The sequence below is a fragment of the Fusarium musae genome, chromosome 5 (assembly GCF_019915245.1).
Source record: "Fusarium musae strain F31 chromosome 5, whole genome shotgun sequence".
In the NCBI taxonomy this organism is placed as follows: Eukaryota; Fungi; Ascomycota; class Sordariomycetes; order Hypocreales; family Nectriaceae; genus Fusarium; species Fusarium musae.
The window spans coordinates 3850547-3874976 of NC_058391.1; the positions used below are offsets into that span (position 1 = coordinate 3850547).

A 24430-nucleotide genomic window follows, 5' to 3' on the forward strand; every position below is an offset into this window, starting at 1 on the left:
TACTATAATTTTTTATTTATCTATTCTGATTTTATTATATAAGATTTTATATCTTAAGTATATTACTTATAACTAATAAAAATAACTTTTTATAGGTTTAATAAGTATATTAGTATCTTATAGTGCTTTTAGGACCTTATAGATATATTCTATATGCTCTTTTTTTATATTAAAGAAAATAAGGATATTATCTAGGTAGTAAACTATAAAGATATTAAGGTACTCTTAAAGTATATTTATAATTATATATTAAAATACTATAGGTATATTAATTAAGCTAAAAGGTATTACTAAGTATTTAAATAGTCTATATTTTATTTTAAAGGCTATTTTCTATTTATTGCTTTCTTTAATTTAAATAAGGTTATATATAGATTTAAGGTTAAGGGCTATAAACTATTTTTTACTAAATAGTTAATCTTTAAGTTTAGTAATAAGTAGTAATAGTATTCTATCCTTATTAGTAATCTTATTAAGCTATTAGTAATTTACTATAAGTTAAAGTTTATTTATATTAGGTTTTAGTATAAATATAACTAGGTATCTTGCTAAGGATTTTAATAGTTTAATATACCTTTTTTATAGTATATTATTTAACTATTCCTTAAGTATATTAAGCTTATCTTAAGATAGGTTATAGATAGGGAAGAATTTTAGGTTCTTTCTATCCTTTAATATAATTTTAATATTATAATTTATATATTATAGTAACTTAATATTAAGTTTTTCTTAAAATAGTTTCTTATAAATATAGTACTAAATTAGTATATTTTTAAGTTATTTATTAGCTTCCTGCTTAGTAATCTATTTTATCTTTTAAAGATTATAGTTTAGTTATTTAAACTATCTTTTAAGAGTTACTATTATTTATTTAATACATTTTATTTTACTTTTATAATATTTATATTATATTCCTTTTAAAATAGGTAATATCTTATTACTCTAGACTTTACTGCTTTCTTTAGTTAAAGTTTAAGATCTTATATTATTATTATCTAAATCATTTTTATTATCTAAAGGGTAATCTTTATAGGTTACCTAGCTAGTTCTTTAATTAAATTATAGGTTATAGCGTTTTAGCTATAAATATTTAAGTATTAGGTTATATTTACTAATAGGGATAATATTAAAGTCGATTCTTTAATTTCTTCTATTTATAAATACCTTAAAGTAATTAATCTTTTAGGTTATTTATTTATTATTATAATTATAGGTTTCTCTTTCTTTATTAGTTACTATATATAGTTTTTCTTTATCCTTTTATAATAGCCTAAGATTATTTACTATACTAGGGGAAATATGATTTATATTAGCTCTGCTATCTATAAGTATACTTAGCTACTTATCTTTAATTCTAACTTTTAGTTTAAGGCAGGTCTATTAACTATTCTTTATAGTTATTCTTAAAGCTTTTATAGGGAGTTTGTTTCCTTTTGCTTTATTACTTATCTAGCGCTTTATTATAGATAGTGGTAGTCTTTTCCTATCTAGGGGTAATTATAGCTATATTTACTATTATAGTAGTTAATATTATCTAGGTATTAGTAAGTTAGTTTATTTTAGTATTTAGCTTTTATTTATTTAATTTATTTATTTACTATAATATCTTTACTAGTTAATTATATTAATTTTTCTTTATTTAAAGTTTTACTCTATACTTTTTCTAATTAATTAATTTCTATAATAGTTTTATAAAGTTCCTTATCTAAGGTTTTTTCTTTATAGTCTTTTTTATTATAAACTTTTAGTCTTTATTAGGCTATATAATATAAGTTTTAGATATAGTTTAGAGCTTATTCTTTTATTTTAATATTTACTGTAAGTTTTACTATTTAAGTCTCTCTATACCTTTTAATAAGTTAGTATCTTAGGGTATTAATAATTAAGTAGGGTCTCTATTCTCTATATTTTTTAGTCTATATTAGAAAACAGTTATTTGTTTCTTTATTTTACTTATATTATTAGTAATAGTATTATATATAAGATATCTATAATATCTACTGATAGTTAAGATAATCTAGGTACTTTTAAAGGTCTGCTTTAATCTAGATTTATTTTTTTAGAGTGGTTAGGTCTTTTACTTTATCTTTTATATATAACTAAATATAGATATTATTATTTTATTCTATAATAGCTCTTTATCTTATAAGTTTAGTATATTTAAGTGCCTTACTATACTATATATAGTTTCCTTTTCTATTATATTATAGTTTAATATCTATATTTTAAATAATATAGTCTACTTGTCTTCTAATTTTTATAGCTTTTAAGTCTTAAACTGTTTTTAAAGCTAATATATAGTTTAGATTATTAAAATGTTAATTTGGTTATTTTAAAATAGTTTTAACTAAGATCTTATTTACTACTAAATATAAATTATATTAGATAATACTTCCTTATATTTTTATAGATACTCTTAATCTAGTAAATATTTATATTAATATATTATTAAGTTTTTAATTAAATTTTAATATATTAGGTTTATTGTCTAGGTTAAGGTTAACTTCCTTTCCTTTTTTAACTATATAAATAGTATATCTTTATTTAGTATATTATTATCTTAGCTTAGGAACTGGATTTTATTTAAGTTTAATTTTTTTATTTTATTTTACTTTTTTTTTTTATTATTTTTATTGCTTGCTCTTTTTTTTTTTAAATTCTAGATTTTCTTATTTTTTTATATTATATTTTTTTTTCTTAATTTTCTTTTCTTTTAGTATCTAAGTTATATGTTATAAATTGACTGGTAGATAGCTTAGTTTAGGTTATTGTTCTTCTATAATGTCTAGGTAGTATTATTTGCGTATCTGTTGTTTATTAAGGAACAGGTTATATATAGTAATACCTAGGTTTAGGTTTTGTATATAGGGTATTTTTTATATATTATATCTATCTTTTCTTATTATATTAATAAAGCGGGTTACTATCTGTGGTTCTTCTTTTTTATTAATACTATTAATATGTTTTTTACCTTTAGGTATAGGTTAGTATTTCTAGTTAGTTTTAATAGGGTTCTTATATTTTTAATTATAGTATCCCTTCTTGCTATAGTTCTAGTAAGTGATCTTAGATTTATTTTTCTTAGTTATCCTAATAGTTATAGGCCTTAACTTAGTTTTATATAAGGTATTATAGTTTTATTATTTCCTTTAGTTAGTATTATAGTAAGGTTTATTTCTTTATTGTCCTTAGTTACTTTAATTATTATAGATTTTCTATTAGAATTATATATTATTAATATAAATAGCTTATTTAATATAATTAACTAGTATTTTAGGTCTTTTTTCCTTATAGAGTTCTGTTTAAATAGATTCTTTAAGTCTATTAAAGAATAATAATATAAGTAAATCCTGATCTTATCTTAGCTTAGTAGTGAGTTAGAGGAACTTAGTTTTATATTTAGATATTAATTTAGTTTATTTAAGGATCTTAATTTTTTGTTTTGCCTGGCTTTTCTTATTAACTAATCTAAAAGCCTATTATAGTACTTTTTTAAAGGCTAGGTAGCTTTTATAGATCTAGAATATTTATAGTAGTAGTTTATATTTTAGTTTAATAATTATATCCTCTAATATAAGTTAAAACTACTAAGCTATATTCCTTTTAAGTTATCTTAAGGTATATATAACTTTATTACTATTTTTATTAAACTAGTTTAGAAAGTAGTTTATAAAGGCTTAGTATTAAGTAAGGAATATAGATAGTTTTACTAGGTTTCTATTAAAAGGTTTAGGTGTATTAAGTTTAAGGATTTTACCTGCTTCTTTACTATTAGTAGTAGTAGCAGTAAGTTAATATATTTCTTAAATAGTATTCTGCTAGTTAGTAGCCTGCTAGGCCTATAACTAGGTTACTTTAGTAAGTGCTTATTAAAGGTTATCTATTTTAATATTTATATTAGTTATTTACTAATATAGCTATTTAATATTAGAGTTAATACTATTATTAGAGTTATTATTTATATTTATATTCTATAAGGTAAGAGTATTATTATTAAGTATAGTATATTACTAGGCAGGGTTAATATTAGTAGCTATTATATTTATATTACTTAGTATTATGCAGTATAGTCTAAATAAGAAGCTATTAATATATAATAGTTAGGTCTAACTATATTAAACTAAGCTATACTTAGGTTTATTATTAGTAGATTATATAAGGCGTAATACTAAGCTTATTAAAGTATTATATCTCTTAATAGTAGATTTAATATATATTAGGCTTGATTAATATAAAGAAGTTTTATTAATAGCTTAGTAAGCTAGAATTTATAGAAGTGCTAAATAAGTATTTTTATATACTAGCTACTGTAATATATTAGTATATTAAGGTTTAAGGACTAAGATATTTAAATATTAATCCTGGACTGTAATAGTAAATCTTTAGTTTTAGTATAATTAGTGTTTTTATTATAGACTAAGATAGAAGTTATTAGTCCTTAATAATTGGTAAGAACTTTATAGATAATATATAATATAACCGCTAGGGTCGTAATATACAGTAGCTATATAGTATAAGAAAACCGGTATTTTTAATTAAGGTTACTTACGCACAGCGATTACAAGTAGCCTTAGACTCTAATATACTATTAGTATAAAAATAAGGGGATTATAGGACTAAGTTATACTTATAAGGATAATATAAAAAAAGAAATAGGTAATATAGGCCTTAAGGGCAAGATTAATAAAGGGAGGGAGATTATATTATAACCTAACTTAAAAAAAGCGCTTATATTATATAGGCCCTTACTATTTTTAACTAACTAGTATATAACTTATAATATACTAAGAGATAACTATTATAAGCTATATATTAGACTTATAATCTAACTTATAACTTACTATAAGCCTGACTTACTATACTGTAAGCTACTATAATATATATATATATTTATTTAGCACTAGATAGAACTTAGCTTACTAGCTATTAATAACACTTCTTTACCTTAATAAGCCTAACCTATACTATTAACTATTAAGAGACGTGATACCCTAATATGCTTAGTATAACGCCTTATATATTCTGTAAATATAAACCTAGTATAGATTAGTTTACTTGTTTAGAAACCTTAACTGTTATATTAAAGGACTTAGTAAATTACCTAAAATAAGGTTAATGCCTATTAAAGTAATAGCAGGCTTTTATTAATAGTATTATATTAAGTAGTAGTAATAGTTAATATTAGCTATAGTTTATAGAATTAAGATATATAGTTATAGTAGTTAACTTATAGATATAAATATTATATTATAGGAATTAAGGGCTATTATAGTATAAAGGAAAGGAAGTAAAGGGGAAAAGAGAGGTAAAAAAGTAAATTAAGAAATAAAGGTTTTAGTATTAGGGGAAAAACTATAAATATTAGTAGGCTAAAGCTAGCTTAATAAGTTAATAATAGATTAAATTAGATTATAAGGTAATATAGAGCAGTATAAGGAATATAAATTAAAGGTAAATATAGCTAATAAATACTTAAGATAATAAATTTATAAAAAAAAGTATATTTTTTTTATTTTTTTTAATAATAAGTTAAGTAATAAGTAATAATTATATTAATTAAAAAGTTATAAAAAGAAAAGTTAAATAAGCTAGTAATATTAAGTAAAAAAGCTTATTAGAGATTTAGTTATAATTAAGATTAGGTTTTTTATTAAATAAAGCTTTACTAAATAAGTTATAAAGGTTTTAAATATAAAGTAAAGCAGATCCTATATTAGTTTACTGATGACTGGTGAGAGACTGATACTAGATGCAAGACACCCGTCCACACCTGCATCAAAAATGACTCGATATAGGGGGTGTCCATTAGCTCGGTTAGGATCGTCAACTGGTACCAGCAATCTCTAAGTAATGCAGAGCAGCCTGCGCCATGACATACTTTGCAGAATGTCTACATGCTGGTAGGCTGTGTCCATGGAAGTCTGCGCCTTGCAGTTAAAGCCGGGGATGATGGGCAAGGTTGATCCGCCACGAAGTAACTCTGATAGCCAAGTGCCGGGAGGCAAGGCAGAGAATTTGAGTATAGAAGGTCTAGTAAGTTGGGCGGCAGTAGTGACCGCTCGTCGATATCAAGACTTATTTGAATCTCATCGAGCGTCTTGGAAAGATCTGCCTATTGGAGGAGTGGTAGATTGAAAGGTAAAGGTTAGGGCAATATCTGGAAGTGTGTTCCGGTTCCATTTACCATAAGAAGGAAATAGGCTCCTAGCGTTGGATGGTGGCTTTAATTGCCATCTGAACCCAGATGGATGTGAAGATCCTTGTAAGATGCGTGATAAAGGGCAGGTTCAAGTGATGATTGGTCAAAGGCTGCGTCTGTCGGGGGCTTCCATCATTATTGTATGGACCCTTGCCCAGGCAAACCAACTGATCTTGTCGCTTGCGGCAGCGAAAGATTCGGAAGCTACAGTGCTATCAATACTGGTCTGAAGAGCGAGCTTTGGCCTGATCAGGATCCGTTGCCTGATAATCCGATACCAGATTGCTTGGGCTGTACGTTCAAGTTGCCCAGTGATGCCGTATTTCCAGGTGAGGGCAGTGGTGTTCAGAGCTGTCAGCGCGCTTGCAGATATCTGAAATCGAAGACATTGATGATGTACGACAAGCAATGTGTTTGCACGAACGCTACCGTGCCGAAACATTCTCCTGATCGCGTTCCAGAAGAAATGTTTTCTTTTCGATGGGCTAGGAAACCTTGTGGTGGATATCCGTATTCTCTTCGCGCTGCCCTTTTCAGCGTGTATTATGCGAATGAGTCTAAGAAGCCTGTACCTCATGCAGCTACGCCGCAAGATGCGACATCGCCTACCGAGACCAAACCTGCCAAGACCGTCGCACAGACTCCCGGGCGATCAGTTGGAGAGATCATAGAAGGTGTGGAGACGGAAGTTCAGCTCCAGTTGCTGATCCTTGAGGGAGGAGTTTGGGAGATTATTGCGTGGATGGGTCGCGTCATGACAAAACTGGTTCCGCCAAGGGAATGACATGAAGATGATGAAATAGAGCTTGACCTACAGTAGCGCTTTGTAAGGAGGTTTAATGATGATGAGACTGCACGACTGGAGGGTGCACGACTGGTATTGGGAAAGAACTGTATGTCAGAGTTTGGATACATTATGCCATGCATTCAAATGACTCCTCTTGATAAAGCCGCTTTTTATTCAATTGACATTTACACTTACTTAAACATGATGACGCTTTTGGATCTTGCGATCACTTGTATGTTTTTGCTGAAGGAAAAAAGAAATAGCAATGACAATTGGCAAAAGAATGGTTCCGCCCGGGATCGAACCGGGGACCTTCTCGGTGTGAGCGAGATGCCATAACCAACTAGACCACGCAACCAAGGTATGATTAGTCATTGATAGCAGCTACTGCGCGAAATGATCGTGCGCGTCGCTCGGGCACATTAGCTATTGAACGTCTACGCAGAAGCTCCGGATGTCGGAAGCGCTGCAAGCAAGAAGTTTCTGAGCGTACGAAGTTCGCCTGCCCGAGTTTGCGCTCGCAGGCTTAGTGAATGTTCAAATCGCGGGTGGGGCCACTCAATGTCTCACAATGAAATTGCCAATCTCCAGGGTAAGACAAGAGGATAAAGAGAGCGACGATTTAATAAGCGACTTTGCATGAATTAAATGTCTTGCTTTTCGATCGAGCTTAAACTTCGACTATCTATTAACTCTATAAGTTCTATTTTAGAGTGTTAACATTCTGTATCTTTAATTCTCGATTTGCTAAAGTGCCAAACGCCAAATACATAATACGAGGGGCAAATCAGGATCCCGCTTAACTCACCACTTCTCAAGACAACAACATGTTTCAATCTGACATACCACTTGTACTGACCCTACGACGTTGTCTACTGTCGTGGAGCTTTCAAATCTGTTAATTTTGGCCTCACTCTCGATATGTCACTTGTATCAAGAATCATGAGAACCGACATATTTATCTGTCTTCTATACATTCTTCCAAACCAGTTGCTTATGCAATCTTTATGAAGGAGCTTACAATTCCTCATCAGCTTCAGGCTTAGACCTAATAAAGTCAGGCTTGGTGATAACATCATTATCCGCATCCTTGATTCTATCCCAGAACTTGGCAGCGTTCTTGGGATCATCCGCAAACAGGGTATCAATGACCTGCTTCTTTGGCGTCTCACCCATCCACTTAAACAGCGAAATATCTCTAAACTCATCAGACCTAAAGATCTCCAGCATCTCAATGGGTTCATCTCCAATGTTCTCAACAAAGTGTCCCATGTTCTTGGGAACGATGCCGACATCACCGGGAACGTAGTCAAATGTTCGTGCATTACCCTCAGAAGCAAAGATTGTCACGCGGGCGCGTCCCTTGATGAAGAATGACCACTCATCAGCGGAGGGATGCCAGTGCATCTCGCGAATGGCACCGGGCTCGATGATGGCGTGGGCTGCAGCCACGGTCTTGGAGATGGGGAAGTTCTTGGAGTCGGTGATGCGGACTTGGCCTCCACTTGTCTTGAGAGGCTCTTGGTCGAGCATGCGGTGGGTGAAATTGTACTTGGACTTCTTGGCTTTCTTGCCCTTGGGAGTTTCGTCTTTGATGGGGCCGGGCGTGCGACCCTTGAAAATGTACTTCTCACTCTCGGGAAGACGAGCAAAGACCTCAGGATCCAGGTCAAAGTTCTTGGCGATCACAGACTTTGGCGTATGAGCTGCTAGTGTTAGCTACGTGTGTTCTCAGAATCGGGTGGAAACATACCTAGCCAATCTGTGAGAACAAAGGTCGATTCCTCAGAAAAGTGCCCGTTGTCAAAGATAAGAAGGAATTCCGTTCCATTTGGGCTCAGACCCTGCAGGGAGTGAGGAACTCCGCTGGGGAAGTACTGCACATTGTTAGATAACGATCAGCACAGAACCCGCTTACTTACCCATAAATCTCCCTTCTTCAAGTCGTCAATGAAGTTTCCACCTTCGTAATCAAGAGCCGTGACTCGGACTTCTCCGTCCAGCACGTAGGCCCACTCGGCCTCCTGATGCCAGTGAAGTTCGCGATACACGCCTTCACCAAGTCGCATATTCACGCCCGCAAGCTCAACACTCGTTGGCAGCTCGCGAATGGTGGTCTGGCGGGTCCATCCGCCCTCCTGTTCTCAAATTAGTAAATCTATTGCAAATCACATTTATCTGCACGAACCTCGATGCGAATATGCGAGTCCGCAAAGCTCCAGCGCATGTTGGCCAGATTTCCATGATCAGTGCTAGGTGGTCTAACGAGATCAGGATTCTGGCGCGAGCGCGCCTCATTCCACGGTCCTAAAACAGAAGCTCCGAGACCGTTGCGCCAGGGCAGAGGATCGAGCTCTTCGCCGACAGAGTCGACGGGCTTATCAATTGGGTCTCTGTGGCCCGGCGTGAACGGCACTTTCTTGCCGCCCGTCACACCGCGATAGTTGGGTGGTAGTCCCAGACCTTTGAGGAGCCTCTGTCGAGGACTGTCCTCTACGGGGACGCCCGCGCAGATGTCTAAAAGGGCTGCGAGATAGGCAAGGTGAGGGAGATGCATATTTGCCGGGCTGCCACAGACAGTGTTACAATTTGACGTGTTGGAAAGAGAGGGAATGCTAATTTGGGCAGGATGAATATCTGGTTGACATTGATGAATGATGGATGGGGGGGCACCAATTGCTCAATCGTCACTCACGTTAAGTAGGCTTCTCAGAGTTGAGGGTGGAGAATGCCAAGATACAGCGCGAAACGAAGTTCATGACGCCGAGAAAGCGATCACCGGCGAATCACCGAGTTACGTCTAGTTTGGTATGCAATCCCGTCTGGGGTAACAGCGCATGATGGTGATGACTGCCGTTTGCCAACGCGGGGATCGGTTATCCGGCACATTGGCCCCCTCCAAGTCAAACAAGTAACCAACCCTGCCTACATGGTATCACTGTACAAGTCCCAATATGTATGGATGCGGCGTATCACTAAGCACATGTAACAAGCTCTCAGGGCGTTACATGCTGGCGCGTAGCCTGTTGCGGTGTGATCAGCTCGAGCCGTATACTCAACGTGGTAAAAAGGAGGGGAAGACAAGATGGTGTGTAAAGATGACGCCGTGATAGCGTGCAATTGAATCAAAAGAAGAATCCGGGTCGTGGGGTAAGGTGTAAGCCGGAGATAAAACTAGACCCGGGATTTGGGCGAGATTTCCCCGCTTATGCCAAGAATAGGTGCCTCTCCCCCTGCAAGTATGTAAACGATCGGGAGCGAACTAAGCCAAGCAAGCCAAGCAAGCCAAGCAAGTCAAGCACTATCTTTTAAGGGCGGAGCTAAGCTTGGCTTTGTTTGATAACCTTGTCTTAGCTCGGTGAAGACGCGGAGAGTCTGGGGAAGGGGCCTTGTTTCGTTGATCTTTTTTGCTTGGCTGGTGCTTCGACTTTTATCATAATTTTCGTTTATTTATGCCCCTCTTCTAACCGACGTTACAAAGAAACGCATATCTCAAACCACTTTCACATCATCATCCCAACACAGCAAGCAATCTCACCACCACCAATGTCTCAACCATACGGCGCAATCACCAACGGTGAGAGCAGAGCTGAAAACGGCATCTCCGCACAGAGCGATGAGACGCAGGCTCTGCTCACTCCGAAGCCAGGATCTAGATCTTGGTTGCGCGAGAGATTAGGTTCTGATGTCCGCCGAGATTGGGCTGATGTTATGCTTCTGGCGTGCTATATCATAACAGGCATTCTCGACAGTGCTTCCATATCAACATGGGGTGCCTTTGTATCTATGCAGACCGGTAAATCTTTCCTTTCGTCGAATCTGATCTGATCTGACGTTTGTAGGAAATACGGTTTATCTGGGTCTTGGACCTACGGCTGGGACTAATCGCTGGAAAAAGTCAGGATCTTCAATTCTGGCTTTTTGTATCGGTTCATTCTTTTTTAGCCGTCTGCACAGGGTGTTTACACCAACGCCTAGACGAAAATGGGTGTTTTGCTTGTCCTTTGGCATTCAAACAGTCTTCATCGTTGCAGCTGCTTGTATCGTTACCTGGGGCCCTAAAGGCGCAGGCCCAGATGATACACCCTGGTACGTCATCGTACCAATAGCTCTCGTGGCGTTCCAAAGCTGCGGACAAGCAGTCGCGAGCCGTGCGCTCAAGTTCAACGCTTTGACTAGTGTTGTTCTCACAAGCATCTACTGCGACTTGTTCTCCGACGCGGAACTGTTTGAGAGCATTTTCGTCAATGCGGAGAGAAACAGGCGTGTCGCAGCACCGGTGCTCCTCCTCATCGGCGCTATAATTGGAGGACTCATTGCGAAGAGCGAGCTGGGGACTTCTGGTGCGCTGTGGGTAGCCGCTGTACTCAAGATTACTGTCATGTTTGGTTGGGCGGCGTGGCCTGCAGAAGAGGGGTCTTGAACGAAGCTATCGGTTCTACTTGTGTGATTCGACAATCCGCTTGTTTGACAGGGTCCTATCTTTAGAGTCTAGACTTTTTAGTATTACACCAGAGCACTTTAGGAAGTTCAGAAATTACAAAGCAGATGCGCACTATACGCCATGTTATGACTCATAATGTATACGCCTCTTATGTGGCATTGTATTAAAACCGAAGTGTATTTTCTAACCTTATAACTAACTTATAAACTTAATACTACTATTACCTTTTAACTACCCTAAACCTTCTCTTTAATAATATTAATATATATATTATTATAAAACTTTTTATTAAGCTTTTTTTATATATTAATATTTCTTAATAATTTTAATAATTATATACTATATTTAAAAAATCCTTTAAGTAAATTACTATTTATATAATAAATATAAATATAATTTAAATATAATTTTTTTAAAATAGCTTTTTATTTTTTTTAATTTTTTTTTTATTTTTTAAGTTTTTTAAAAAAAATAATATTATTTTTTTTTATTAAATAATATTAATAATACTTAAAAGAAATTAAATTACTATATAAATAATAATTTTATAATTAAAAAAAGCTAATTAAATAAAAAATCTATTATTAAGTTAATAAAAATCTTATATAAAGATTAAAGCTATAATAGCTTTATAATATAATTTTAGCTTTTTAAAGTTATTATATTTTTTAAAGTTCTTTTTATATATTAATATAACTTAAAGTATAACTATAGCTTTATTAATATAATTATAAATATAACTTTAAGTAAAATATTATTAATAAAAAACTAGTTTTATTAATATAAAAGCTATTATTTTAAAAATCTAAAATATATATAATATTAAGTTAACTTTTTTTAGCTAAAAAATTAAAGCTTTATATACTTTTAAAGCTAGTTAAAGAGTTATTATTTAAGTTTATATTATATTAGCTTTATATTATAACTATTAGTTAATTATTATAATATTAATATCTAAATTATAGGCTAGAAGTGTTATTTATAGTTAAGGCTTATAGCTAAGAGCTTATTCTGGTAGAGAGAACCTAGCCTCTTTCGTGGTATCCTAGTCATGCAGGCTTTTCATCCTATGTACCAAAGTCCAGCAGACCCTGGAGTCCCCATTGCAAGCGTAGTTGTATCGATGTAACTTCCACCACTGATCTTCACCCCCGGACTTTATTAGGCGTCGATCTTGGTACCCCCATCATCATGTGGTCAGCGGACATGTTTGTCCTCCCTTGCACGCAACCCTCCCAGACCCGGCTAAGCGACTCCGGCAGAAGCCCAAGGTCAGCTTACTGGCTGCTAACACACGCCGTGTAAGCAATCTGTGTGATACAACGGTCGAACTCAATTGAATTGATTTGTTCTCGGATTGAATGGATATCTGTCGGTGTTCGGTATCGAGGCACATCCTTCTGTCGATGATTCCTGCATGGGGATATACGCCCGTAAGACAGAGTGTCGCATTTATATACGTGCCCAATCCGCGGTGCAGTGGTGATGAGGGGAGGGTGTACGGCGAATGGTCACCGGTAGAGGGGGTTGATGTGATGCCCTCTGAAGCATTCACGTCTGTCAGTGTAACTTACACATGACGACTAGTTAGTTGATCCTGAGATAGAGCTGCCTCGATTCGGTAGCTTCAGATAGATAGACTTATTTTTAGCGTATGGCTATATTAATCCGCAAAACGTCAGCTCTGGACTCGAATTTCCAGACTCGAAAAAACCACACCTTTGCTGAATACTCTGCCATCTTGATCACACCAGTATGAAACTGCTCGATAAAGCCAAGTCAGACGTTCGCAACGATGTCACTTGGAATCGGGCAGCGAGACTAGGAGTCAAAGGAGTTAAAGCTTTGCCATCTGGAACTGTGCAGTACCTTAGCGATAAGGTGCCCATTGTCGGATGGTTGCCGAAGTACAATCCACGATGGATCGTTAATGATCTCATTGCTGGACTTACTCTGGGTCTCATGTTGATTCCTCAGGGTCTGTCTTATGCAAAGATTGCAGACATCCCAGTTGAGTATGGGTTGATGTCAAGTTGGCTTCCAGCTGTTATCTACGCTTTTATGGGATCTACTAAGGGTAATCTATTAATGATCACCTTCAACAACAGATCTGTGTTAACTATGATTAGATGTCTCAACCGGTCCAACTTCACTCATCGGCCTCCTCACCTCCGAAAACGTGCACGCCCTCCAAGACAGATGGACTCCATCTGAGATCGCCTCCGCAACAGCCTTCATGATGGGTGTTTACGGCCTCATCCTTGGCTTTCTCAAGCTCGGGTTCCTCCTCGAATTTATATCTCTCCCTGTTCTCAGTGGATTCATTACTGCAATCGCCATCACTATCATCCTTAACCAGATGGACTCACTGCTTGGTGAAGACAATGTCCGTGATGGTGCGGCAAAGCAGATCCACGACATCTTCAATGAACTTCCCAATGCCAATGGCTGGGCATGTCTCATTGGCTTCACTGGAATCTTGTTTCTTACTATTCTTGAGAAGTCTGGCAAGAGATGGAGCAAAGACAACAAAGTCATCTGGCTACTCTCCACAACTAGGGCATTCTTGACTTTGGTGCTCTTCACTGGTGTCAGTTATGCTGTCAACAAGAGCCGAGACCAACATAACTTTCTTTTTGAAGTTGTCAAGGTTCAGTCCAAGGGTCAGCAAGCACCGACAATGCCCAAGGCTGACCTCATCCCCGAAGTGGCTGCGCGCAGTATCGCTGTCTTCATTGGCTCTGCCGTTGAACACCTGGCTATTGCACGAGCATTCGCCGTCAAGAATCACTACACTTCTGATCAGAGTCAAGAGCTTTGCTACCTCGGTGTCACCAACTTCTTCAACAGTTTCTTCCATGCTATGGGCGTTGGTGGTGCCATGTCCCGAACAGCTGTCAACTCTTCATGCAACGTCAAGTCTCCCCTCTCTGGTGTTGTGACGATGGCTGTTGTCTTGGTCTGTGTCTACGAACTTGTTGGTACACTCTATTGGATCCCCAAGGCAACACTAGCAGCCATCATCATCACTGCTGTCTGGGGTCTCATCTCGCCTCCTTCGACCTTCTATCGCTACTGGAAGACCTCCTTGGCAGACTTTATCTCTTCCATGCTTGCACTCTGGGTTACCCTCTTCCACTCCAGCGAGGTCGGCATTGGATGCGCTGTTGGCTTTAACATTGTGTACATTCTCCTTCGTCAAGTCTTTACCAAGCTTTCATCGACTGGAGCCGACGTTGAGTCAAGTCCTAGATCAAACTGGCCTGGAAGCAACCACCTCTTATCAACACATATCCCAGAAGACGCCAGGATCTTCACCTTCAATGAGTCCCTTATCTTCCCCAACGCTTTCTCGAACACATCCAAGGTTCTTGATGAGATTCAGACCTACCATGCAGCCTTCTACAACGGCAGCCATGGACCTGAGACAGAGCGCAACTGGTCTGTTGTCGGAGAGAAGAGAGTCGCCCGTCTTCGCAAACAAGCAAATATTAGTGATCCTTCATCACTTCCAGGCATCGGTCTCGTTGTCTTGGACTTCTCTCGTGTCAATATGTTAGATACAACTGCTGTTACATACCTCAAGAACCTGGTCAAAAACATTAAGAGCTACGGCGGAGAAGATACTGAGGTCAGGTTCGCCAACATGAATGCTGTCTGCCGCGAGCGCGCAAGCCGTGCCAAGTGGCGCATCATTGAAGTTGGCTCTGATGATGAGTATGATGGCGATACTGATTCTATTTACCTGTACTGGGACGCACAGGCTGCAGTGTCAGCACCGAGAAGAAGAGGCTCTGTGTTGAGTGATGATAAGGGTCATACCATGCATGAGGAGAAGGTCGAGGCTTGAGCTTATGAATCTGTATTACGTAATGACTGGGGAACCTTCATGAATCGGCGTCGGACATTTCTTTTTACCTATCTTATCAGTACAATACCATTCTTTCGTTGATGCCTCGCTTCTTAACTCACCACGCACATGATATTGAACTTAAAAGGTGCACACATGCATCATTCGATGTTAGCATCCCATCAAGATATCCCCCCGGTCAGCTGTGAGTGTCGTCTTATCATGGTGTTTCGGTGGCGCATTGGATTGTTGCCCGATCTTATAAGGCCGCTCTGACCACGGCCCATCCTAAGTTAGTTACCTGCATGCTGTACCTACTATAGCGATTGAATGTTTCCAGAATACGATAAGAAGGTTGTTGGACCACGTGGGAAGAGCCTCTTCCAATACAGCCTCACATAAACATTTTCCGCACCGTCACAAACCGGAGATCAGTGCCTCTAGTATGGCTTCGTGCAAAGTGTGTCTGGTGTTCCGATTGCACCCGTTACAGTAAAGCTGCGACTAAATACTGGATGTTTTCTATTCGACTAGGTACTGACTATCTGATGTTCGAACGGCTCGTCGGCGACTTGTCTCCTTTCAGTGATCATGAGTTTCGAGGGAATCGAGATGATAAAGTAGTATCGTCAACTCTTATACGAGTGTGAGTGGAATTAATCAGGCTACACGTGCTTTATTTTAATGGTAAATACGAGCCCTGGATGGATAGTCCGTATTGAAGCGGAGATCGGTGCTGCAGGTTCATGGCGCGGGGATTGATTTATCCTGAGTGCCGAGATCCTTTCGATGTAGCATCATGAATTTCACTGCAGCATAACGAGCCACTTTGCGATGAAGAGCCGACAGAACCCGGATCATCCGCTTACGAAGGTGTCGATCCTCACCCGTGCAAACACCACGATATTTGATGCAATTTCCCGTAATTCGAAGGTTTGAGTGGCTTCTGACGTCAGAAACCTCCAAACCTTGTTGGACCCTTTGATCCGAGCATCATCATCTGATATCCTCCCGTCCCATGAATACGAGAACGCTTAACACGAGCGCTCGGAACTCAATGCCCCACCAACCAATTGACACCCTTTCTACCCCTCCATTTCCCTCGAACACGATCATTTTTTGGAGGATTATGCTGCATTCGGTTAGTCACACTCAGCTGATTATCATGGCGCAAACTCTAGACTTTTGATTCTTGAGCGTTGCGGACCGATCCGTTACATCCACATATCGTTTGAGGGATCAGAACACGGAGGACAGAGGTGTTGCGGGGAAGGCTTGTGGCTTTTGAACACGAAGTTTATGATCGGATGGCTCGGCGGTCTGAGGAGGAGAGGATGCGAGGAAACATATAAAGAGGATCAAGTGCCCCTTGTTTTTCTCTGAATCCATCATCTTATCCATCCATCAATCAATAATAGTCTAATACATCGATACGATTCATCATGCAGCTGACCAACCTCTTCTACCTCGCCGCAGCTCTGACTTCAGTCTCAGCCACAACCGGTCAGTCCCCCATCTCCATCACCCTGAGTCTCCCCCTTTAACACTCTGCAGTCTCCTACGACCCCGGCTACGGAGAATCAGGCCGCGCCCTCACAGCCGTCGCCTGCTCCGACGGCAAAAACGGGCTCATCACAAAGTACAAGTGGCAGACCCAAGGCCAAATCCCCAAGTTCCCTTACATCGGCGGTGCGCAAGCCGTCGCGGGCTGGAACTCTCCCAACTGTGGTACCTGCTGGAAGCTCACCTACAAGGGAAAGAGCATTAACGTTCTCGCAATTGATCATACCGATGCTGGGTTCAATATCTCGCCTGCTGCGATGAATGCGCTTACGAATAATCAGGCTGTCAAGCTTGGAAGGGTTGATGCAACTGCTACTCAGGTTGCTATTAGCAACTGTGGTCTCAAATAACCGCTGGACTGGTTTTAATGATCTGTTTGCTGTGAGGATGGTGGCAGACTGATGACGATGATGTGTAATGAGTTTTGATTTAATGATAATTATAACATGATTTCTAATACGACCTTTTGTTTGATCAAGTATCTAATATCTCAGCTATGACATCAGCAGCAGTATGGAAAATATTTCGCTTGACAAAGTTGCGTTTGCATAAACTTTACAACGCTATAAAAGCCGCCAATGACGTGGTGCTGATAATGTTAATTGACTTTTGACCAAACAACGGTTGCTAACATTTATGCGGTATGTTACAGCCCAAGCATTTTTTAATTTTTCAGCTTGATAAGTAGAAATGACGCTGTGCAGCAGGTTTCTCAACTTTGAGGCTTATGCGCTTTGATATATGTCATCGAAGTATAGGCTCTCAAGGCGTTTCATGTGGATGTCATACATATAAACACGTCAGAACAAAAGAAAGGTGCCCACGTCATTTCCAGTTGTCCAACGGGCATTCAAAAAGAAAACCGATGAGTTGTGACAGTTCCAGGGGCATTTGATCATGGAAAGGCAATGTTGCTTCAATGGGTGTAATAAGGTAGTTTTGTTTCGTCATCTTAAACAATGGCTCACAAACAGGTTCTGTTGCATTGACGCGACGTTTCATTGGGTGCACTATAAGAAACGGCCAGCCTTGCATGCTTGAAACAGGAGGTCCCTTGACTGCTATGTAATGTTGAATATTGGGTTGCAATGTTTGAGCACCTGGCTGGAGTCGTATGGAGACGTTGAGATGCATGAGCCCATGGCATGAGATCAATTTGACCACGGTAGTTCAGATTCTCAGAGAGCCGCTCAACAGTTTACAACTCTACCCGCTTCACTTACACTATGACCTCTTGCTTCCAGAATGCTCACCTAACGCTAAGGTCGTAGCACAGGAGCGTTGTTCCTTCACGCAGGGCGATCTCACACCGAATATTTATGCATCCTCGCCGACAACCACAATATCGCCAAGCCACATCCTTAGCTGATATCCTTTCTTTTAATTGAGCATCGGCTACATCGGACGAGATACTGCCACGTTAGGAAATTGACATACCGCATCCTCAACTGAAACAACCAATAACCTCACCGCAATGACGTGTAGCTCATCCAACTACCGTCCAACTACTCATAAAAATATGCAGAAACTGGTCAGCATCCATCCCTACAGCGGCAGAAGTCACATGCCCGCGTCACACGCTGAAACGCCGGGAATAACACGGTACCCGACCCCTCCACCAAAACTGAGGGGAGATGCAAGTCACGACCCCAGGTTTGCCGTACAGGCTTGTTTTCCAATGTTACACTGCGCCCTTCCCTCTGGCCAGTCGAGGCGCTGCCCTGACTCTCGCATAATTACTTGCAAGGCTGACACTAGCGAGATGAGGATGGGTCATGCTTTTCTTTTTGGGTCTTGTCATGCGCTGGCACGACTCACATCCTTTCGGGGAGTGTCGGTTTGATGCCGATGATAATGGGTGTTTGTTATACAGCAGATGGAAATGATTTTTTATAAAAAGGGAGAAAAATGCTAGGGAATTTTGTGATGATCTGTTGATCTTATCTGTTCTGTATTTCTATGAAAATCAGCGGCTCTTTTCTATATATACTCCATGCGCTTCAGTACGACTCTTCGCCTGTTGGGCGTGGCCTTTTTGGCTTGTCTTGCAGGTGCACAACTTGCTCCTGCACCTGATGGCTGGCCAAACTTCTGGTACAAAGGACATGTTACGAACAAAGCTACCTTTGAGTACAACCCAACAAATGAGTTCATCTTCCCAAGTATCTTCCACGCAGGAGAATATCTAGATGACCCTCTCGGAGAATGGTATCTCTACTACGCACCACACGAGAATCCTGGTGGCATCTCCCTCGTGTACTCTGATAGTCTCGAAGGACCTTGGAAAGAGTATCCAAACAATCCTGTCATCGCCAACAAATGGGACTCATATTATTCAGTCCCTCACGTCTCAAGCCCAGACGCAAGCTGGAACTCCGACGCTGGACGAATGTTTCTCTACTTCCACGGCGATAACACACAAACCCGCTGGGCAGAATCAAGCAACGGCGTTGACTTCCGTTACGGCGGCGTAGCAGTAAATAACCAAATGAGCGGTTCCAACACCACAGAGTCAAGCTACGCTCGTGTCTTTGCGCATCCCAACTCAGCGTCCAAGTACAACTACGCAATGTTCTACATGGCCAACGAAAAGGACAACAGGCGCAAGATCCGGCTCGCTGAATCTGTGGACGGTCGTAAATGGACTGTGGACTCAGATTATGTTGTGCAGCCTGGCGGACCTGAGGGGACAGATGTCTCGGGTGCGAACTACTGGACGTGGAATGGGCAGGCGTATGTGATCTATCATGGGTCTTCGGGGAAGATTTACGCGAGAACTATTGATCAGACGTTGCGGGATGTGGGGGCTGAGCCGGTTTTGCTGTATCAGTCTAGAGGGAAGAGAGAGGATGTTGGGAGAGTTGCGGCGCCGGATATTGCGAGCTCTGGGGGGAATACTTATATGTTTTATGAGTCTGGGGATAGGTTAGGTGCGACGATTGCTTGGGCTAAGATGCAGAAGCAGTGAGCGGTATCCGGTGAAGGGTCAGTTCGGAAGCTTGTCCTTTGCATATCATCGACCTTACTGATGTTGATGATAGTTTTTCTAATTCTGCAATCAATACTATTCATCCTTAATCAGATCATGAGTTGTTTGATCCTACCCCTCATGACTCTTCACGATCTCAATTGAAACACTCTCAGACTACCCTAGGCATAACGTGTCGTTTTCACAAGCTTGCATAAAACGATCTGATGAATTGTGCATCAGAGCTTTTCTTCTGCAGACCTTGGCGGCCGGCGGCCCACTTCCAAAGCTCCCCCTGAAGCTATTCTTAGCTCCCTCAGCTCATGGCTACTGTACGATCCGGCAACCAGGCTCACATAACCGAGACAGCCCACAAAGAGGATCTCTCTAGCTCGACCTCTATCGTGATCATCTGCGTCATAATCTTCGTCCCTGATTCTAAGACGATGACTCCTCTTTGTTATGATACGCGTCTCACGTTGGGCCGCAAGTTATCCACTTCACCAGCTGTCCACCTCCAATTGGCTACCTCACCGTCGCTAAACCAATCACATTCGCCACATCGATAAGCCGTATCCATCTTCAGTTACCGCCTTTTTCTACGGCCTCCTCCAAACCGCATCCTACGTGCTTCACTCTCTCGACACACTCTTTTGAAACTCACATCATGGGCCTCGACGAATTCTTCACCAAAGCAGTCCGCGACAGAAAATTCCAAGCAGCAGCCCTCGAAGTGGCAAGCACATGCGCCTCTGCAGCGCCCGTCATCAAGATCGTCCAGGCTGCGAATAAGATCTCCAAGGTTGGAGACGTTATCCAACATGCCAACGATTTCCTCTCTAGCGCGTCGCAGACCATCAAAGGCGCGCAGAGTATTCTGCCGCAGATGCATATCATGGGCCAGTCGTTAGTTGATAGTACGAGATTGTTTCACCAGTTTAGTATTGTCGCTACCACGTTGGGCATGGGCGCGAATGTCATTCAGACGTATCAGGGTGTTCAGGCTTTGAACCTTATTGCGGCCAAGCTTGGAGAGATTTCGACGAGTCTTGAGGCCCAGGCGGCGCTTACGGCTCAGCGAGACTTTCCGCAATATGTTTTTGATATGATTCGAGAACGATTAAGTCAGTCCAGCGTCGACACCGAACGCGATCATTGGTTCTTTCTCTACCATCCCGACACAGATTGGTATCCCAAGTTCTTCCATCTCGTCGAGGAAAAGCCACTAAGCCCTCGGTTCTGCGGCTACACCAACCAGCTCGACACCGTTTTCATGTTCATGCTCGCAGCCCGAGAGCGCATCACTAAGCGAGAAATGTCAAAAGCACGACGAAAACAATTCTGTCGACCTGTGCAGCTTCACCTCATTGTGCCAGCCTACCAAACAATTCTCATTCCCGAGCCGATCCGAATACCCGACGAGATTGGCGATTTTGTCATCGAAGGACGGATCAACAGCAACAGACCCTTTGTATGGCTCAATCTCCCGGACGAGCAACAACACTATACCTTTGATGTCGGAATGTGGAGTCCTCCCCCACCGGGAATATGGGAAAAGACTCTAGCTTGGATGGGTCTGTCAGAAAAGCCCAAGATCTCGGATACACCGCGACTTCTCGGTGTAGGAGAAAAGATTGAGATGATTGAGGATGAGAAGAGAGAGATGACTATCCAGACTATCGAAGAAGATGGCTCTATGGAAGTTGTCAAGAGAGCTGCTACTGAGTCAAGTCTTGATTTGGCGGCAGTGAATAAACATCGATCTACACCATTGCATGAAGGTCGACGACGTCGACGATCACGAAGAACAGAGTCTGTTGCATGAAGTTGAGAGGATACGAATATTTGCTTTGCATTTCAAAGGCGTTTTGGGCATGGCGTTAGACGGATGGCACAGATACAACCTCAAAGCGGAAACAACATACATGGGATTATGACTACTAGATTGTCAAATGAGAGAGCTCAGCACAGTTTGCATAGCGAGCCAGTTACGATTGATTCATAGCTCAAGAATATGACATCTCAGCGAAATTTACCAATAAACAAATTAGGGATAGAACCCCTTGGATTATCACTGACAGTCAAATATCATGCCTTTTATCGTTCTTAGACGCCGTCCGCAAATTCAGCCATGAGATATTTCTACCATTGGAATATGCCCAGCATTTAGAGGAATCAGGCGCCCAACACTCGAATGGGCCGCACGGCTGTGCCAGTGAATGCACCTTGACGTCAAAAGCCCATGGTCGTTGGACCGTGAAAGCCACGTCGGGTTCAGCTGACACCACAGCCTCATTGGGCAGACAGGGTTGAAATTGATTCCACTCATCGCTTTTGATAAAGTACAACACGGCAGCCCATCAACCTTTATCCAACTTTGAGAATAAAACATCTTTCAGTATGGCCGAGGCCGTAGGACTTGTCGTGAGTATTATCGCCATCGTCGAACTCTCCGCCAAAATCGGGAAACTCTGCGTCCAGTACTCGACCGAGGCAGGAAATGCGAGGGCTGACATTAGCCGACTCGAGAACAGGCTGAAGGACCTGAATGTATGCCTCGAAGCGGCCCAGCGACTCCTCGGCGATCCGAAAAATACGGCGCTTGCGACATCGCGATCGCTAGTTGATTCATTAAATGCCTGCAAAAGAGAGCTATCAGAGGTGCAGGACAAGCTCGACCCTGGGAGCGCGCGGAAGGCCATGCGTCGATTTGGTCTCCGCGCGCTCAAATGGCCGTTCGATAGCAAGGAAATCGGTACAGTTATATCAAATCTTGAGCACTACAAGCAGACAGTCACGTTATGCCTACAAGTTGACCAAACGTAAGTCGGTAATCACAACGACTGTGGGCTCTGTTAACCCCGATAGGACAATTCTGCTCGACATGTCGCAAAGGGTGGAGGGTTTATCGCTACAAGAACAGAGCACGACGTCAGTAGCACGCCCACCATGTTTCAATATCCCATTTGATCGAGATCAAGACTTCGTCGCACGTCCTGATATGACGGCGTGGCTCAGAGACAAGTACAGCAGTTCTACAGGTCGCATGGCTCTTGTAGGCATGGGAGGGTTTGGGTATGTATCTCTGTGGATTTAGGGTACTATTCGCTAACGTAACCCAGGAAATCGCAGGTTGCCATCAACCTTGCCTATTCTATTCACGACGAGGATCCCAACGTCAATGTATTCTGGGTCCATGCAAGTTCAAAACCGAGATTAGAAGAAGCCTACCGCGCGATAGCACAGAGGATGAAATTACCCAAGCGTGACGAGCCAACCACGGACATCCTTGCTCTTGTTCGCGACTGGTTACAGAACGATGAATCTGGTTCTTGGCTGATGATTGTCGATAATGCCGACGACGTCAACCTCTTCTACCCCAAAGGCACCGATGAGCGCCCCCTAGCGTCTTTCTTACCCAAGGCTCAGCATGGCACCATCCTCGTCACCTCTCGCAGTCTTGATGTTGCGGAGAGGCTGACAGGTAGTCGGAAGAACATTTTCCAGGTGTCTACCATGGACGAGGCTCAAGGCCTGCATCTTATCAGAAACAAGCTTGCCGTTGAATTTGAGCATGATGCTACTGTTAAGCTCCTTCAGGCTTTGGATTACATTCCTCTCGCAATCACGCAAGCTGCAGCCTACATCAACCGTCGTTCACCCCGCGAATCTGTTGAAACCTACTTGAAATCATTCCAAGAGAGTGATCAGAAGAGGAAAAGCCTTCTAGAGGTCGACCTTGGTGATCTCCGTAGAGACGAGACCGTTTCGAATTCGGTGATCACAACATGGCAAGTTACATTCGAGAAGATCCGTCACGAAAAGCCGTCTGCAGCCAATCTCTTGTCATTCATGAGTCTTTTTGATCACAAAGGCATTCCAGAGTTCGCACTTCACTACTACAACGGGAAGCTTAAGCATTGGAAAGACAAAGCGTTCGGGTTCGAAGACGATCTTGACGTGCTTCGCAGCTATTCTCTCGTTTATGTGACTACCAATCGAGACTTTTTCGAATTGCACGCTACGGTACAGGCCTGCACCAGAGTTTGGACATCATCTTCGGGTAAACTGCTACGATTGAAGAGTCTGTTCATATACTCAATGGGTCACATTTTCGATCCCTTCAAGTTTGAGAACTGGCCTACTTGCCAGGTGCTGCTGCCACACTTAGAGTCTGTGATACAGGAGGAGCTACTAACGGAAGATGTTGAACCGTGGGCAGAGTTACTGTATCGGTATTCAGAATATATGCTTGAAACTGGTAAGCACAAAGCAGCAGAAGAGGTTGGCAAAAAAGTAATCGCGAGAGGTTTGCCAAGTCTTGGGGAAGGGCATATGATGATGTATAAGTGTTTGAGTATGTTAGCTACGGCCTATATGAGGCAAAAGAATTTGGACGAAGGTGCAAAGATTCGACTTCAGCTGGTCAACAACAGCGAGAGGTTCTGGGGAGAGGAGCACGAGTTGGCCATCAGCAGTAGGAACAATCTGGCGCCTTTGTATGTTCAGCAGGGTCGATATGCTCAGGCCGAAGAAGTTCTCATTAGGATACTGGAAAGGTCAAAAGGGATCGGGAGAGACAGACATCCAGACGTTCTCATAGCGGGGGCTAACCTTGT

At 40.7% G+C, this 24430-nt stretch overlaps 8 protein-coding genes and 1 non-coding gene across 9 annotated transcripts; 7 read left to right on the forward strand and 2 right to left on the reverse strand.

Moving 5' to 3' along the window:
* Positions 1-6593: 6593 nt before the first annotated feature.
* On the forward strand, positions 6594-6983 carry J7337_007676 (uncharacterized protein; the record flags this gene model as incomplete). The annotated part of the gene is made up of 1 exon (XM_044825312.1): positions 6594-6983. One exon carries the CDS (start codon positions 6594-6596, stop codon positions 6981-6983), a length of 390 nt encoding a protein of 129 aa, XP_044680969.1.
* A 287-nt stretch (positions 6984-7270) lies between these two features.
* On the reverse strand, positions 7271-7344 carry J7337_007677. Its single transcript has one exon. It is a non-coding gene; the product is annotated as a tRNA-Val (tRNA).
* Positions 7345-8003: 659 nt separating this feature from the next.
* J7337_007678 (uncharacterized protein) lies at positions 8004-9543 on the reverse strand (the record flags this gene model as incomplete). The annotated part of the gene is made up of 4 exons (XM_044825313.1): positions 8004-8692; positions 8740-8863; positions 8909-9124; positions 9175-9543. 4 exons carry the CDS (start codon positions 9541-9543, stop codon positions 8004-8006), a joined length of 1398 nt encoding a protein of 465 aa, XP_044680970.1.
* Positions 9544-10532: 989 nt separating this feature from the next.
* J7337_007679 (uncharacterized protein) lies at positions 10533-11409 on the forward strand (the record flags this gene model as incomplete). Its single annotated transcript, XM_044825314.1, has 2 exons — positions 10533-10782; positions 11006-11409. 2 exons carry the CDS (start codon positions 10533-10535, stop codon positions 11407-11409), a joined length of 654 nt encoding a protein of 217 aa, XP_044680971.1.
* Positions 11410-13185: 1776 nt separating this feature from the next.
* On the forward strand, positions 13186-15280 carry J7337_007680 (uncharacterized protein; the record flags this gene model as incomplete). Its single annotated transcript, XM_044825315.1, has 2 exons — positions 13186-13507; positions 13560-15280. The coding sequence occupies 2 exons, from the start codon at positions 13186-13188 to the stop codon at positions 15278-15280; spliced, it is 2043 nt and encodes a 680-aa protein (XP_044680972.1).
* A 1442-nt stretch (positions 15281-16722) lies between these two features.
* Positions 16723-17193, forward strand: J7337_007681 (uncharacterized protein; the record flags this gene model as incomplete). Its single annotated transcript, XM_044825316.1, has 2 exons — positions 16723-16783; positions 16835-17193. The coding sequence occupies 2 exons, from the start codon at positions 16723-16725 to the stop codon at positions 17191-17193; spliced, it is 420 nt and encodes a 139-aa protein (XP_044680973.1).
* Positions 17194-18836: 1643 nt separating this feature from the next.
* Positions 18837-19811, forward strand: J7337_007682 (uncharacterized protein; the record flags this gene model as incomplete). Its single annotated transcript, XM_044825317.1, has 1 exon — positions 18837-19811. One exon carries the CDS (start codon positions 18837-18839, stop codon positions 19809-19811), a length of 975 nt encoding a protein of 324 aa, XP_044680974.1.
* Positions 19812-20478: 667 nt separating this feature from the next.
* Positions 20479-21636, forward strand: J7337_007683 (uncharacterized protein; the record flags this gene model as incomplete). Its single annotated transcript, XM_044825318.1, has 1 exon — positions 20479-21636. One exon carries the CDS (start codon positions 20479-20481, stop codon positions 21634-21636), a length of 1158 nt encoding a protein of 385 aa, XP_044680975.1.
* Positions 21637-22211: 575 nt separating this feature from the next.
* On the forward strand, positions 22212-24414 carry J7337_007684 (uncharacterized protein; the record flags this gene model as incomplete). Its single annotated transcript, XM_044825319.1, has 4 exons — positions 22212-22633; positions 22680-22886; positions 22934-24288; positions 24359-24414. The coding sequence occupies 4 exons, from the start codon at positions 22212-22214 to the stop codon at positions 24412-24414; spliced, it is 2040 nt and encodes a 679-aa protein (XP_044680976.1).
* Positions 24415-24430: the final 16 nt, after the last annotated feature.